This window comes from Pimephales promelas, chromosome 11 (genome assembly GCF_988280905.1).
Source record: "Pimephales promelas chromosome 11, fPimPro1.hap1.1, whole genome shotgun sequence".
NCBI lineage: Eukaryota > Metazoa > Chordata > Actinopteri > Cypriniformes > Leuciscidae > Pimephales > Pimephales promelas.
In genome coordinates, this window is record NC_142779.1 from 34,470,759 (window position 1) to 34,487,642 (window position 16,884).

Here is a 16,884-nt window from a genome sequence, read left to right on the forward strand (position 1 = left end):
GCACTGCGATAGTGCCGCCTGTAGCGGTCATCTGGAAATCACCTAACCACAGTTATCTAACTAGTTGTTTAGTGGAAGACATTGGCATGGTGACATTGTTTTGCTAACAATAGCAAAAACAAAGTTGCTTTATTAATACACAATACAGTTGCGTGTCACATACTGATGCACTGCTTAAAGCTACACTGTGTAACTCTTTTAGTTTATTCTTAGCTAAAAAACACTTAGTTCTTTCAAAAATATATGTGCTCATTAATGTATATTTACTTCGTTCAAGTAATAAAGTATTCTCGTGAGTGTATAGTATGCCATTGAAAATACAAACGGGTAAGGGGTTCTAATGTCGGTCGCCATGTTGCCCCTACATCTTGAAAGTACATTAGCCAAAGAGGGACATACCCGTTAATTCAAGCTTCGCCTTTCGCGTTTACGTTTGAGTTAACACTCATGGGCGAGGTCGAACTGGAAGCCATGTTAATCTTGGACTACATTGGCCACCGTAAGAGTTAAAACGAAATCGGAATTGAGAGGAACAGAAACTAATATTCACTGGATGGTCATATACCTTTTCACAGCTAGATGGGGGTAAAAATCACACAGTGTAGCTTTAATAAGCACTTTCCAGTGCTTCTTGTTTTAACATGCATTTCAAACTCCAAAAAAAAGCAGATTAAGGTAAGCAGACACAGGAAACTGGTTTTTGTTTTTCTATTAAAAATAATTTATTCCAGGACCACATATAAATAATTCTTGAAACACATTACAGATAATATTTGCTGTGAATAAATACCAAAACAAACCAAAAAACAAGGCTTTTCATACAATACTCTATGAAAGGTTGCACAAAAAATTTCTATCTTGTCATCTATATTCCTCTAGGTCTATAACTGGAATGTCACTAGTAAGTCAGGAGTACCGTTCCTAATTCCAGAGCAGCTTATTAAGTATTGTGTGCAAGTTTGTGATGATCTGAACTGACTGAACAGATCCAGTAGTTGAAGAGTAGACACTCTTAAATTTATGATTCGGCTGCAAATTGTTCTGTGTATCATTTATCCAAAGCACATTTCTGTATAGGCCCACATTCAACTAATTCTCAAGTAGACAAAGCTAAATGTGGTTGCACAATACTGGACTTTAAAGATGGGAATGTTGAACACAGACAGTTATTTCTTTATAAATGATGCCACAGAAGCTAACTCTATCTTTTCTCTTCACGTCTTTGCAGATATTTCGCAAATATTCAAATAGAGCATGTCAGTTTGTGCATACTAAACATATGCAAAGGATAGACTGAGGCATTGTGTGTTTAAAGGAGAGTAGTGCAACCGAAAGAATGTGGCTGGGCAAGAACAGCAAGAAACGGGGAGTTCACAGATCTAGGAGCGGGGCGTTTCCCACCTGGGTTCGCTTACGTTTGGACCGATACGTTTTCGTCTAGCTCGCGAAACAGTTTTTGGCACGCCAATTCCCTTCAGCTTAATAATGTCATTTCATCAGCTCTATTCATCAGGGAGGTGTCAAGTATCTGGGTTTCATTGCACTTAAGGAATTTTTCAGCCACAGAAAAATGAACATATCCATTCAATAGAACAGACCAAGTCATATGAAGTTTAGCAAGGCAAGCGAAAGTGAACAATAGTTTCAAGAGCAAGAAGGACTTGCGAAAAAGTGATCAATGGTAAACTAAAACATTCTCAAAGGCAACAGATTCGTTCTGCTTGCAGACATCACATGGTGCAGCAGGAAATGAAATTCGAGCTCTGCTTAGCGAGCTCTCATTGGCACTTAACCTACATTTTATGAATAAACTATCAAATGCTGTCCTTCGGTGGTCTCCGCATACCCTGTTGTACGTCTCAAAAGGCCTTTCTGCAGTCCACAGTGGCGATGCACATTGGCTTAGACACTTTCAGTAAATTAACTTTGGTCAAATTTGTTGATTCTTATACATGCTCACGTCAATTTTTCAAGAAAGTTTGCGATTAATTACCCTGTTCAATATAAACAGCAGACGCCACAGGTGCGCGACTAGACGTCCCTGTGTATCGTAAGTTTCTGTATGCTAGCATCTCACGTAAGTCCTATACACACACACACACACACACACACACACACACACACGTGATACAAATGACCAAAACTTCATTCCAGAGGTAATCACCAATTCTACAGCACCACCGGGCTTTTTAGGCCCTGCCCAAGACAGGCGCGCAAAGTTCCTTGTGTAAGAGTGTTCGCCACGATGAAATAGGCCCTTTTGGACACTGAACTGTTCGGTCAGCCTCGGTAAATCTGCTTGAAGTGGTCACATTCGTTACAGTAGCCTTGCTTCTCTTGATTGGCGTAGTGATCGCAGCCCTGCGTCTTGCAGCGCTGTTTGCTTTTCTCTTTGGGCGCCTGGGCGCGCCGACCCTCTCGCTGGCCTCGGCTGATGCAGTCCGGGCACAGGTCCGTGCAACCAGGGGACAGGTTCTTGCAACCGCTACGCCGACACTGAGCCTGGTGAGCACTGGTCAGCACTGGCGGTGGACGTGGTTTCGAGGCCCGCTGGACAGAAACAACAGAGCTTGTTGCTTTATTGGTTCCTCAACACTTAAGCGGAGCCAAACGTCCCCCACAACAGCAAATAAGGACACTTACCGTGACAAGAGGCGGGGAGTTGGAGCCCCTGCTAGCAGCTTGGTTGAGTCTAGCGCTTTGCTCCTTCACGAAGCACTTGTTGCAGTAACCCTCCAGCATGGCCTTTCCCTCGGCACCGCATCCCTGACCTCGGCACCGCGGACAGTTCTGGAAACCCGCCTCGGACGTGTGCCTGGGCTGGACAATAGCAGGGGTGGCCTCTGTGCGGACAAAAATCACACGTTTGCTCCTGTAGTCACAATGTCTATGAATTGCAAGTGGAGACTTTATAAACCCGCCAACGTGTTACTTATTATGTTTACTTTGCTGGGGAAGTTCATGTAGGCCGAATTTGTGCAGATGATTTATCATGAGTCATCATGATATATTGAATACAGTGTATTGCGCAGAATATATATAAGCTGCGACTAGGGCTGGGCAACGATTAATCGTGATTAATCGCATTCCAAAATAAAAGTTTGTGTTTACATAATATGTGTGTGTAGTGTGCATAATTATTTTGTTTATAAAAATTCACACATATGCATGTATATATTTAAGAAAAACGTGTTATTAGTATATAAAATATTAATATTAATATTTAATATAAATTATGTAAAAATATACATGCATGTGTCTGTATTTATATATACAAAATTATTATACACACTACACACATATATATTATGTAAAGACAAACGTTTACTTAGTTTGGATACGATTAATCGCGATTAATCGTTGCCCAGCCCTTCATCTGGAACATTTGTTCTTCTTTTAGTCTAAGTTGTGAATGGCCGGAAATTCACATTTATTTGTATAGCGCTTTTCACAATACACATCGTTTCAAAGCAGCTTTACAGAAGATGCACAAGTCCGCGTTACAATTTGTAGTGATTTGTTATCAGAGGCAAGTTATTAGGGCTGTGAAACGATTAATCGCGATTAATCGCATCCAAAATAAAAGTTTGTGTTTAAATAATATGTGCGTGTAGTGTGTATAATTATTTTGTAAATATAAATACACACATATGCATGTATATATTTACGAAAAATGTGTTATTAATATATCAAATATTTATATTTATGTATAATATTAATTTTGTATAAATATAGGGCTGTGAAACGATTAATCGTATCCAAAATAAAAGTTTGTGTTTACATAATATATGTGGGTGCACTATGTATAATTATTTTGTATATATGTAAATATAAATACACACACATGCATGTATATTTAAGAAAAAAATATTATTTATTCTTAATATATAAATTATATATAAATCCTTATACAGTATATACATGAAAATATTTCTTAAATATATACAAGCATGTGTGTGTATTTATATATATAAAATAATTATACACAGTGCACCCACATAAATTATGTAAACACAAACTTTTATTTTGGATGCGATTAATCACAATTAATCGTTTCACAGCCCTACAAGTTACGCATTTCAGAAATCATACACATACACAAACTCACAGTTAATTTAAACAGTGTTATAATTTAAGGCAGAAACAACAAGCTCATTTAAGTAATGAATACCTAACAAATGATTATGACATTCAGAAAAATGTGGCATTTTAGGTCACTTAAAAACTATTTGGGTGAGTGAAAGAGATTATCATTAGAGAGATACTACAATAATTGCGTGTGAATGCAGAATAGTTGCACTTACGGTGATTGGTCTGGTAGTCTAGATAACATATAGTGCAGAATCCCAGCTTCTCTGCAGTCCCGAAGAACTGGCATCCGGGGCGTTTACAGGGTCGGGCGGCAGGCGTTTTCCAGGTGTGTCCGGTGGTGCCCGTGCGTTCGGTCTCCCGATGCGTTGCCCACACCGAGGCTTCAGTCGAAGGCTCCTCTTGCTGGGCGTCTCCCCTCTCGGAAACGGCAGTCCTCTGCATGCAGGGCGGGCAAAGACCATTGAATATCCTAAAAACCTCCTGTCGACACAGAACGCATCGCTCGGTGTCCCTTTCTCGTTCCCTTTCCCTCTCCGTTTCCTTCTCTCGTTCCCGGTTCCACTGACCGTGGCACCACCCGTGAGACGGCCTGTTGGCAGCGGACCGGTTTTGCCTCGCCGTAAAGCAGCGTTCACACAACCCGTCGTGCTCCACACTGAGTGTGAACAAGCATCCGGGTGTCTTGCACTTCATGGCATGAGTCTCACTGTAAAGGCTTAGACTCGGGGCCGTAGGGGGAGCCGAACGAGGGCTGGGGAGGACGGAGCGCTCCAGTCTCGCTCGGCTCTCCGGGTCCGAGGACGACGAGTGATTCGAGCTGGAAATGGCCTCTGGTTTCCGACCCGCCTGCCGCTTTTCGAAGCACTCGTGACAGTGGGGTTGTGTGTCCACCGAGACGTAGAAGGTGCATCGGGGTGTGGCGCAGCGGATCTCGATGAGAGAGAGTTGGGAGACCGAGAAGGGAGGGGGACGCTGGGACACATGGGGGGCCCACGATGACTCCTTGTCCTCTTGCCAGCGCTTATATTCATGGTTTACCAGTTGTAGGTAGTCCTCCATCAGGTTCATATCCTCGGGTAGGTTGCCTTCATCAAGTCTGATGAAGATTTAAGAAAAGTCAAGTCACCTTTATTTATATAGCGCTTTTTACGATACAAATTGACAGCTTTACAGGGATAACAGGCAAATAATGGGATGTTTCTAGAAGAAAATAGCGTCATAGTCCAACTTTTGTTGTTGTAAAAAAGGACGCCACAACTTTTTAGGGTTACACTGAGCAAGACTTCAACAAAGAGTGTGTTTAACTCATACCTGGCCGCAGTGATAATCTGTGTGGGATCGTAGCCCAGGCCAATGACAGGGATTTCTATAAGCATTAGGTAGTCTTTTAGCAGCTTCTCCTTCTGTTGCTGCTCCTTTTCTGTCAGGAAGTGCAATCGAAGCTCCTCAAACCCTCCCCGTCCCGGGTTTATCAGCGGCACCGCGCGGATCTCTGAACAGGACACAAACATCACATATTCAAATACAAGAGCTAGAGCAAGACTTTTTGTTTTTTGTCAATGAGTTTGATAATGTTTTCATATTTTGCATTTTTTTTTACTAAATTATATTTACGCTGTATTAAAAATAGATTTATACTAGGGCTGTCAAATGATTAATCGTGATTAATCGCATCCCAAATAAAAGTTTGTGTTTACATAATATATGTGTGTGCACTGTGTATAATTATTTTGTTTTTATATATATATATATATATATATATATATATATATATATATATATATATAAATACACACAGATGCATGTTTATTTAAGAAAAAATATAATTTATATATAAAATATTCATGTATAATATAAATTATATATAAATCTATATACATGAAAATATTTCTTAAATATATACAAATATGTGTGTATTTATATAAATAAAATAATTATACACAGTGCACCCACATAAATTATGTAAACACAAACTTATATTTTGGATGCGATTAATCGCGATTAATCGTTTGACAGCCCTAATTTATACACTTTTTTGAGCATAGACCTGACAATTAAATTTCCAACTTAAACTTTGTAAACCTTGAAAGCTTTAAAGCAACAGACTTAAGTTTGATCTCTTTTTAAAGACGACACTTGGCAGATTATTGCTGAAGAGAAAATAGTTTTTAAAAAGTAAACAAAAAAGGAACAGAATTTTTATTGTTATATATAAAAAAAAACTTTTTAAAATTTTATATGAACTATATATTTTCAAAATCACGTTTTACTGTAAAACTGCAAGAAAATCAAAGCCATTAATCTAAATAAGTAGTGCTTGATATCTTTAAAAATTAGCTTTCAATAATTTTTGTTTGGCCGCAATACCAAAAGTTTCCACTAGATGAAATTCCTCTCCCATTCATTTCCAATGCACTCATTTTAGACCGCGAGGAGCACAAGTGTGACAGGACCATTATCGCTTTATGTCCATGATTTTTTTTGTGTGTTCAGACAAGTGCAAAAGCCTTTACCAAGTTCAAACTTCAGGCTACAGTGTCTAGTGACGTACCTGGGCCGCTATCTTTGATTGTGATCAGGGGTGCAAAGTGCTGGGAGTCATATCCAAGCACTATGGGATATTTGTAGCATTCTCCGGGAGGCCAGTGCAAAGGCAGGTATATGCCCCCCACATTGAGGGGTGAAAACGAGGAACCAGACTTCATACTTCTAAGTACTTGGTCTGTTGAGGAAAAAAATCATATATTATGGTCATGTTGTTGCACATGTGTTTGTGCAATTCTATTGAAATGCAAAAAAATATTGTTGGTGTAACTTAAAAAAGTAACCAACCTGGTTGCCTTAAAATTTTAAGTTGATTGAAATGGAAAAAGTGAGTTAATACAATGAAGGAGAATGATTTAATCATCAGAAACTCAAAATTATGTGTTGTCTGAACTAAATTAATTATTTAAGTTGATTTGACAAAAGAAAAAATGTTGTGATTACGAATCATGAAAAGCATGAAAAAATTTTTTTTAATTGCATTTAACCCAAATTTGGGTTTGTCCATATTTGACCCATATTTGAATTTGGGTTCAAACAACCCATCATTTTTTAGAGTGTAACATTTTATTTTTTCATGATTAGTAATCACAACATTTTTTCTTTTGTCAAATCAACTTAAATAATTTATTTAGTTCAGCTAACATATCATTTTGAGTTTCTGATGATTAATCAATCTCCTTCATTGTATTAACTCACTTTTTCCATTTCAATCAACTTAAAATTTTAAGGCAACCAGTACTTACTTTTTTAAGTTAAACCAACAATATTTTTTACAGTGTATTACGGATACGTACCTGCAATAACAATAATCGGCCTCCGTAGAATATTTGAAAGCACAAATATGTGAATATCCTCTAAAGAGTCAAACTGTAGGCCATTACTGCTGGACACTGGAGAAGCCATTTCTACAATCTTAACCCATTCCTCCTCCCAGTTCTGGGAAACAAAACAAATTGCAATGAGTTATACCCTTGTCATATGATTATAGTGGACAATTCTGCATGTTCGTCATGAAGTGCTTACCAAAGTGCTGTATCTCAGACCGGTCTGGGTGAACTCCTGCGAGTGCAGAAGCTCTGTCTGAAAGCGTGTCCTAAAGTTACTAGTGTCTGTTTCCTTCAGTACTGCGTAAAGAGCCTTTCTGAGCACCAGGTCTGTGTCCTGAACCCCTAGTAGATACTGAGAGGCTGCGTGAAGCAGACAGTTCCCATCACCTACACCAAAACACACAAACACAGTCACAACCCGCTTAAAAGACACAGTCCAAACACAGCTGGGCTGAAACAAGGCAAAATTTGGGCTCTCTGTCAGTGAAAACTCACTAATAAATGATCTAAACCATAACCCAAGAATAGACTAGCCATCAATTAGATAACAGAGGAATGAAATGAGTAATGACATGAAACCAAAAAACCTTGTAATCACGGTTTACTTTGCTTCAAACATCTTGCACGTTATTTTGGCAAAAACGAGTTCTTAAAGGAGTATTTCACTTTAAAAAAAAAAGTCGAAAAGAAATTAAGGTTTTTGATGAAAACATTCCACGATTTTCTCCATATAATGGACTTCAATGGGAACCAAACGGTTCAAGGTCCAAAAGAGAGTTTCAGTTTAGCTTCAAAGGGCTTTAAACGACACCAGACGATGAATAAGGGTCTTATCTAGCAAAACCATTGGTCATTTAAAAAATAAATAAAAAAGTTTAAGTTTTATAAGCTCAAATGGTCACCTTGCTCTGTTCTGTGACGAGCGTTCGTGACTCTCCTGTTCAAAATCGTTCATCAAAATGAACAAATCTTTTTTCCTAGATAAGACCCTTATTCATCGTCTGGTGTCATTTAAAGCCCTTTGAACAGTTTGCGCTGAAACTGTCTTTTGGATCTTGAACCGTTTGGTTCCCATTGAAGTCCATTATATGGAGAAAATCCTGGAATGTTTTCATCAAAAACCTTAATTTCTTTTCGACTGAAGAAAGAAAGACATGGACATCTTGGATGACATGGGGGCGAGTAAATTATCAGCAAAAGTTTTTTTTAAAGTGAACTACTCCTTTAAAGCTAAAAGAACAAGTTCATAAAAGTTCTTAAAGGACATAAAAAGGCTATGAAACTTGCAGTTCCTGTTTGGACTTTCACAATCATCAAGATTGACATAACATAGAGAGCCTTAGCAACCGGTTGGCATGCAATGAGTACATACACAATCTTTGCTTTGTTTTTGCATAGACTGACGGCAATCTCTTTTACACCTAAAGGTTAGTTCAGCTGTGTTTGTCAAGACGAAGATTAAGGATGAGATAAAAGCAATTCAGGGGGATTTCCACAAGAGTTGTTAAAGCAGTTTAAAGATATCAGTTTCATCCAAACTGTGTGCATTTTAAAAACAGAACATGTGACCACAATATCCATGCAAAAGCAATTAAATCCAACTCCCAACTGCAGTTTCAACGAGTCTCAAAACTCGGTGTAAATCAATAACTTTGCTGTAACCTAACCATTCAGTCACTTAAAAAAAAAGCAAGCGTGCTCTGCAGAACTTTGTACATGGCCTAGATTGTGTGTTCTTTCTGATGTTGTGCAACATGTGTGCTCAAATGCATTTGCATGTGCGCGCGAGCGTGTGTGAAACAACTGTGAGGAATTTCCCTAGTATGTGATTGTCTGATTAAGCGCCGTAAGGGCTTGACTTCAACTTTTTGACTCCTCTTGACACCAGAGCCGTGATATAAAGCATCTGGACTTTCCAGAGAGGAGGGCCGACGCCGTACAGGAATGCCTGTGCCGTGCCCATCTCCAGTCTGAACATATGATCTAGTTCCTGTTCTTCAAACCTGTGCTATTGTCCAACGCCGTGGTTTGTGTCTGTACCTGCTATCGACACAAAAGACCAAAATGTTCCCAAGTAGATGGAGGTTTTAACAATGCAATGCATAACATACTGTGTTTTCTTTTTGTTACACAAGAGTAAGTTTCTGTATGACTTTCAACTCTAGTAACATAAAATTACAAATCCTACATCACCTCTAAATCACTCTCATTAACATTAAGAAATGGATCTGAATTGATAACATTACAAATAAATAGGGCTGTCAAACAATTAATCGCGATTAATCGCATCCATAATAAAAGTTTGTGTTTACGTAATATATGTGAGTGCACTGTGTATATATAATTATTTTTTTTATATATAAATACACACACATGCATGTATATTTAAGAAAAAAATATTTATATATAAAATATTGATATTTATATATAAATCTAGTATATACATGAAATAGCATGTGTGAGTATTTATATATAACATAATTATACACACTACACATACATATATTATGTAAACAAAAACTTTTATATTGGATGCGATTAATCGCGATTAATCGATTGACAGCCCTAGAAATAAACTATCTAAAGGTAGTACTGCTAACTTATAACTTACTTAGCCACATTTCCCAGAAACACTTTTCAAAATATGTATTTTCCAGTTACAAATTATGGTTTAAATCCAGCTATAAATGTGATATTTTTAATGTGCTTTAAGACAAACCATAGGCTGTCAAACGATTAATCGTGATTAATCGCATTCAAAATAAAAGTTTGTGTTTACTTAATATATGTGTGTGTATAATTATAAAGACACACACATATATTATGTAAACACAAACTTTTATTTTGGATGCGATTAATCGCGATTAATCGTTTCACAAGTCAACAGCATTGCTGAGTATTTCCTCCTTAAAACTGCAATGAACCAAAGACAGTTTGAAATCGCTGGTGTTTCTGACGTCACAAACGACCTTGTAACCAATCAGATCAACATGTGATCATCAACCAGCGGATCCGAGGAAAAACATTTACATAGGCCTATGTCATTTAGGTGAGTTTTAAGAGATACCAGGGGGACTTTGACAAGTCGGGGTTTTACGTTACAGCAGCTCGAGCTCAATGTCCTCTTTAAAGTGGATTCATTTAAGTCAAGCAATTAACCTGGACTTTCTATCATAGAAGATTTACCAATTTGTCCTTGCACATTTGGTCTCAACCTTTTTTCTTATTAAATGTAGTTTCTGCTCATCACCATTTTGGTTAAATTGTGTCTCGTTCAAGTCTGATTCATTTGAGTTACATATGTGTGAAGATATTCCCTCCTCAAATACTTTCAGTTCGCCACTTTTTGTTTAATAGTTTGCAGTGTCGATTACCATATTTTCAGCTTGATTGTATTTAAACACTTTACTGTAAATTATGTGATACTTGTCACTTGGGAAGTTACAGTTTCAACCCCACAATGGAGAACAGAAAATGAACACACAAAACATGGATACAAACAACATCTGCTATACAACCACATCCTCTTCAACACGTTCTGCAATAATCGTCACAGCAGAAAAGAAAATGATTGTGTAAATAAGATTAAATTGTCCAGTTCTCCCATTTTACTGTCATACGATCAGAGTAACGATGTCACAAACAATTTAACTTTGTAATTTTGTCTTATCAGAAGTCATCCATTATAGGGCTGTGAAACGATTAATCGCATTCAAAATAAAATTTGTGTGTGTAGTGTGTATAATTATTTTGTATTAAATAAATACACACATATGCATGTATATATTTGACAAAAATGTGTTATTAATATATTAAATATTTATATTTATGTATAATATTAATTTTGTATAAATATATATAAAGTATATACATACAAATATTTCTTAAATATATAACAGGCATGTGTGTGTGTATTTATATATACAAAATAATTACACACACATACATTATGTAAACACAAACTTTTATTTTGGATGCGATTAATCGCGATTAATCGTTTCACAGCCCTAATCCATTATCAATACCAATTAGGGCTGTCAAATGATTAATCGCGATTAATCGCATCCAAAATAAAAGTTTGTGTTTACATAATATATGTGGGTGCACTGTGTATAATTATATATATATATATATATATATATATATATATATATATATATAAATAAAATACACACAGATGCATGTAAATTTAAGGAAAAAAATATAATTTATATATAAAAAATGTATGTATAATATAAATTATATACAAATCTATATACAGTATACATGAAGATATTTCTTAAATATATACATGCATGTGTATTTATAGATAAAAAATAATTATACACAGTCCACCCACATAAATTATGTAAACACAAACTTTTATTTTGGATGCGATTAATTGTTTGACAGCCCTAATACCAATTAGTCCATTCGTTACTCATGTTGTATAACTGCACTGGGGTTTAATAAGTAAATCAATAAATACTTGCTTTATATAATAAAAATTATTGTACACACTAATGGTAATCAATTCAAAATATTCCCGTATCTCAAACTGTACAGAAATGGTGGCAAAGTCATGATTAAATTCCCAAGGAATGCAAAAACTTTTGATATTTGCTTTGGATAAATGCATAAATGTACCAAATAGCACCAATCTGCTTTAATAGCACCAGACTATTGATCGAACTAAACGAGTAAACAACAGCAGTCTCAAACAAACATGCAGATAGGAACTAGGAAGTTGTGATCCTCACGCGGAAGGGCTTTTTTAACAAATGAAGACAAACACAGATACAAGTTTTGAAGGAAACACAAGCCTAGCACTAGCACACCTAAAATGGCCATTTTAGCTGCATTGTGTATTACGTTATTAGCGGTGTTACATTTATTCCAGTCCCCCTCTATATTCTAGCACGGGTCTTGTCGGCGCAATCCGTTTCAAACAACATGTTCCAGTCTAGCGCTTTCATAATCCCGTGTGATTTAAAACAGGAAATTCCCGTTTCATTATGAGGCCAAATATGTGCTGTCCAGAATTTTTTTTTTAACGCAAGAAATTTACCAGAATACACAAACGAGAAGCTATCAGACACGGCGAAATGATATCTACTGTCACAACTGCGTAAAATGATGAAACGAACAAACTGTTGACTATTCCAGATAAATGGTAATAAAAGGTAATGCGATGTTTACCTAATTTCAGTTACTGTAAATAGTGACTGTACAATGGAGCAACAATGGCAAGTACAGAGAAGTTTCCCTCGCAGCATTACTCATAAGAGTAGAGCAGAGCGACCTGACCCTGAGCTAGCGAGAGTCACACACACACACACACACTCGCTGGGGCCCAGCATCACAGCACGGCCCCGTAGAGCAAACCGAGGGGAAAAACATCCGTGTGACAGACAGTGCAGGATTTTCCCGTCCGCCATGAAGCACAAGTGGTCTAACGATAGAGCTTTTTTAATATCTTTACATCTCATAATTCTGATAACAACAGCACTTGAGATGCATGTAAAATCACTGTGATGAATTTAATACGTTTTTACACTATAAGAGAGATATCACTTGTGGGTTACACTTTATAATAGTAATTATACATTTCAGTACTGACTGTAGGGTTAGGATTGGTTTAGTTGCATGTAATTAAGCATAATTTATATTTTGTAACGTAACAATGACACTGCAAAATAAAGCGTTGACCACTTTTGTTAACTGACCAAGAAGGCCAAAAAAAAAAAAAGGGGAAATAGGCTAAAATATATCAGCAGTTATAACACTAGTTATAATAACATCCATATATTATGAAGCAGGTTCTGTGTTGGGAGTAATTATTTACTGTAATTTAATTACGTTTCTCTTGAAAACGTTTCTCTTAATTTTTCTGTATAACAATTCAGTATAGACTATAGAACAAATGTATATCAAACAATATTTTTTTATTGTTTAAAGTTGAAATGTATGTTTTTAATGAAACCTAGTCCCTTTGGTCAGTTTTTGCAATTTTATGTTATTTATTTGAAGGAATTAAAGTATTGTTGAAGGGTTGATTAGGGATTTAGAAAGTAATTATTAAGCACGTACAGATTGTAATTGGTACCTGATTTTTTTAGAGTAACATACCCAACACTGACCACTTCCCAAGAAGTATACGAAGCGAGTATACAACCACCATTATTAACTAATATAAACCAATACAAAGAAAGTTTAACGTCGCCGTTTCATCGGAAGAAAACGTGACTTGCGCTCGAGCCGATAAAAATCACAGCATAGTTACCGTTGGTTCTCAGCGGCACCAGCTTCTTGACCTCACGGCACCAGTTCAACCTCTTCTCCTGCTCCAGCGAGCTCTGCATGGCCCTGTCCAAGATGGCCGCCTGGATGACCTCGCGGAAGGCCTGCGGGAACTGGCTCATGCGGATCATCTCCAGGGTGTAGCGATGCATGCTGCGCAGGTGATGGATCAGGCCGCCGCTGGACGAAGCCTTGACCACGTCATTGGGAACCCGCTCTCTGATTTTCACGGCCTTCAGGAGGTTACTCACGAACAGGAACTTGGGCAGGAAGTTCTGGCCCTGGGACATGGTGATCTGGAGTGGGGAACCAATCTATCACTGTGAAAGAAGACATGAAACAACACCACCATTGTCAGGAGCGCTCAACCCACGACCATGTGCAGCACACACACACGAAAATTTCCCCTTATTTCCCTCCACCCTAAAGGTGAAGAACTGAAAGACTGATGGTGGCCCCTGAAAGCTACTGGTGTATTCCAGTCTCATGGTAAAGAGCTCTTGAGGTCAGATGAGTGAAAGGCGAAGATATTTATAAGTCCACCCCCACAATCAATTTTCCAAAACTATCAAAGATGGGTTCAGACACACACACACAAAAAAAAAATGCCATTGACTGCAAGGGCACCATTTATTTGTATCGGCTGCTGCCGGGGTTCTTTAGGGACAACTTATTCAGTCAGACAGTGTTCTCTTAAAAAACGCGAGGAAAGCGACATCCAGTTTTATTAAACACAAAGCACAAAAGGGACAATAGAGACCGACGCGAAATATTAGGCTATAACATCAGTTGCTGACGCTCGAATTACGTAATTGCCTTGACAGAAGAGCCGTTAGAGACAATGGAACGCCGTAGCACTCGAACGGAAGCTAAATATCCCCATGGCAACAATAGAACGTTTTCTCCGTTAAACGTTCTTAATCGCTGATAAGTGACGTCTTCGCAAACAATGGCTGTCAAAACCCGTGGCGTATCCGTCCGTACAAGACAGCCTGGCGTTTGAGCTTGAGACAATACGCGAGAAATCAAGCTCGCTCGCTTTAGGAAAGAGTCTAAACGCGACATTAGAGAGGCGAGGGAACGGGCAGCGATGGATCGGACAACTCTTACCTGTTCTATATGTCGGTATCCACCAACAAAGCCCATAAGATGCTCTGGCTCTGCTGCTACTTCACTCAGTCCACTTTAATCGTCCATGGCGCTTTAAGAGATCCACTGGATTTCACAGCTCGCTTGAGACGCGTCCAAAACACGGCAAAGTATACGCTCTAGTTCAGACAGCCCGATTGATACAGTACATAAAAGCCAGTAGGGGATTTCCATAAGGTACTTTCCACTTTCACAACCCATTATAAGCGTTTTCTCTTCGTCTTCTCCGCCAGGGGGAGTCAGTGCGCGCGAGTGACGCTGAACGCTTACGTTACGTGCCAGTCGATGACGTGTTTGATTCGCCACACCCATAGCTGGTAGTTATGTGAGATATGGAAACATAACAACACTGGAAGTCCCAGCCTGTGCATTTTACACGTTCCATTTAATGTAAAGAATGAATGTGCGTTACAAGAAAGGAATTTTTATGGGGTAACACGAGGGTTATTCTGTCGTTTTTCGTTTTCATTTGTGACTTGCTTTTATACGCTAATTCAATCAAACAAGGGTTATGCTTTATGTTAAGGTGTCATTATATTTGAGCAACTACATGTAGCCTAATTTCTATAAGGTTAGGATTTGGTTGAGGGTTAGATGGATGGAGTTATGCATGGTAAATGTAACAAGGACACTCTATGATAAAGTGTTACCCAAACAAGTATAACGTTTGTGTTCATTCATGGCATGCCATCCACATTCGTCATCATGACTTCAGAAAGGTAACAGGGTTGACAGAAACAACCCAGATAACAGAAATAATGTTCTCTCAAAGTTATGATCAACGTTCTTAGTTCTGATCTTTAAGAATATTCTCAAAATGTTAGCACAAAAAGTTAACATTAGTTAATTATTTGAATTAAAATGAAGAAAAAAATTATCAGCTGTATTTTTATTAATAACAAAGATGAATAAATACTGTAATACATGTATTGCTCATTGTTAATTCATATAATTACGTTAACTAATGAACCTTAGTGTAAAGTGTTACCTTTTTTTTTTAATGTTTTAGTGCGTTCCCTTTTTAAGTGTTGCCACCTGATGTTCAGAGAACATTCTAAAGTGACAAAATGGAATTTTTCCTTAATGTTTGCATAACCAAGAAAAAAAACCTGTAGCCTACATTTTGCAAATTCATAGAACATTCGGACGTTTTCATAACTTAATGGAAAAGTGCAAGGGAAACGTTTAGAGCTGGGAAGATTGACATGTTCAAATTCAATATTACGAAGAAAGTGCTCCTTAGAAAGAAAATGTAATGCTGCTATTATACAAATATTCACATTTCAATTGTTTACTCTAAAATCTTGGTATGGGGTTAATTGTCCTCTACAACAAACTTGAACTTGATGAGTTTGTTTATTAGTAGATTACCACCACTTTAAAATGTATAATGAATATAGACTGTATTCTGTATATATAAAAAAAAATGTTCACACTTTATGATAGACACAAAGAACGCCCATTTTGCAGAATGACAAGGCAGATTTGCTAGGCGAACCATAAAGATTCATATAGTGCACTGCATGATGATGATGATGATGTGGGTGTAAAGTTTAGAGTGCATGTCATTCAAGAGAACTTGATCAGAAGTTCCCATCAATAAAATAGTGTAATAAAGAGTGACTGACATTTCATTTCTTGCCAGGGTCATTCATTCTTTATATTCAATGCTTTCCAAATGTCTTGGTAACACTAACACCTTTGATTAATAACATGAACAAACATCTGCACATTCTGCTAAACTAGTGCTGACCTCGATACTTTAAATCCTATGGCCTGAATGCATTGTGTGATACTGTAGATTTATATTTCTTAAGGCTCTACTACATGAATCAACTATGATTTAAGAGATTTCAGCCATAAATAAAAGAACATAATAGTATATTAAACTAATTAGAAATACATTTTTAAAGACCTGACACCCTGCAGTGCCTCAAACTTTAGTTCTTTTCCCATGAAATCTGAATCAACATGTCTTGTAATTTCATAG

General features: G+C 37.4%; 1 protein-coding gene across 1 annotated transcript; it reads right to left on the reverse strand.

The window, feature by feature from the left end:
- Positions 1-1,444: 1,444 nt before the first annotated feature.
- On the reverse strand, positions 1,445-15,118 carry tnfaip3 (tumor necrosis factor, alpha-induced protein 3). The gene is made up of 9 exons (XM_039690475.2): positions 14,856-15,118; positions 13,729-14,065; positions 7,663-7,853; positions 7,434-7,575; positions 6,644-6,814; positions 5,404-5,584; positions 4,305-5,188; positions 2,644-2,843; positions 1,445-2,550 (listed from the first exon to the last, which is right to left on the reverse strand). The coding sequence occupies exons 2-9, from the start codon at positions 14,033-14,035 to the stop codon at positions 2,281-2,283; spliced, it is 2,346 nt and encodes a 781-aa protein (XP_039546409.1). The 5' UTR covers positions 14,036-14,065; positions 14,856-15,118; the 3' UTR covers positions 1,445-2,280.
- Between the last annotated feature and the right edge of the window lie 1,766 nt (positions 15,119-16,884).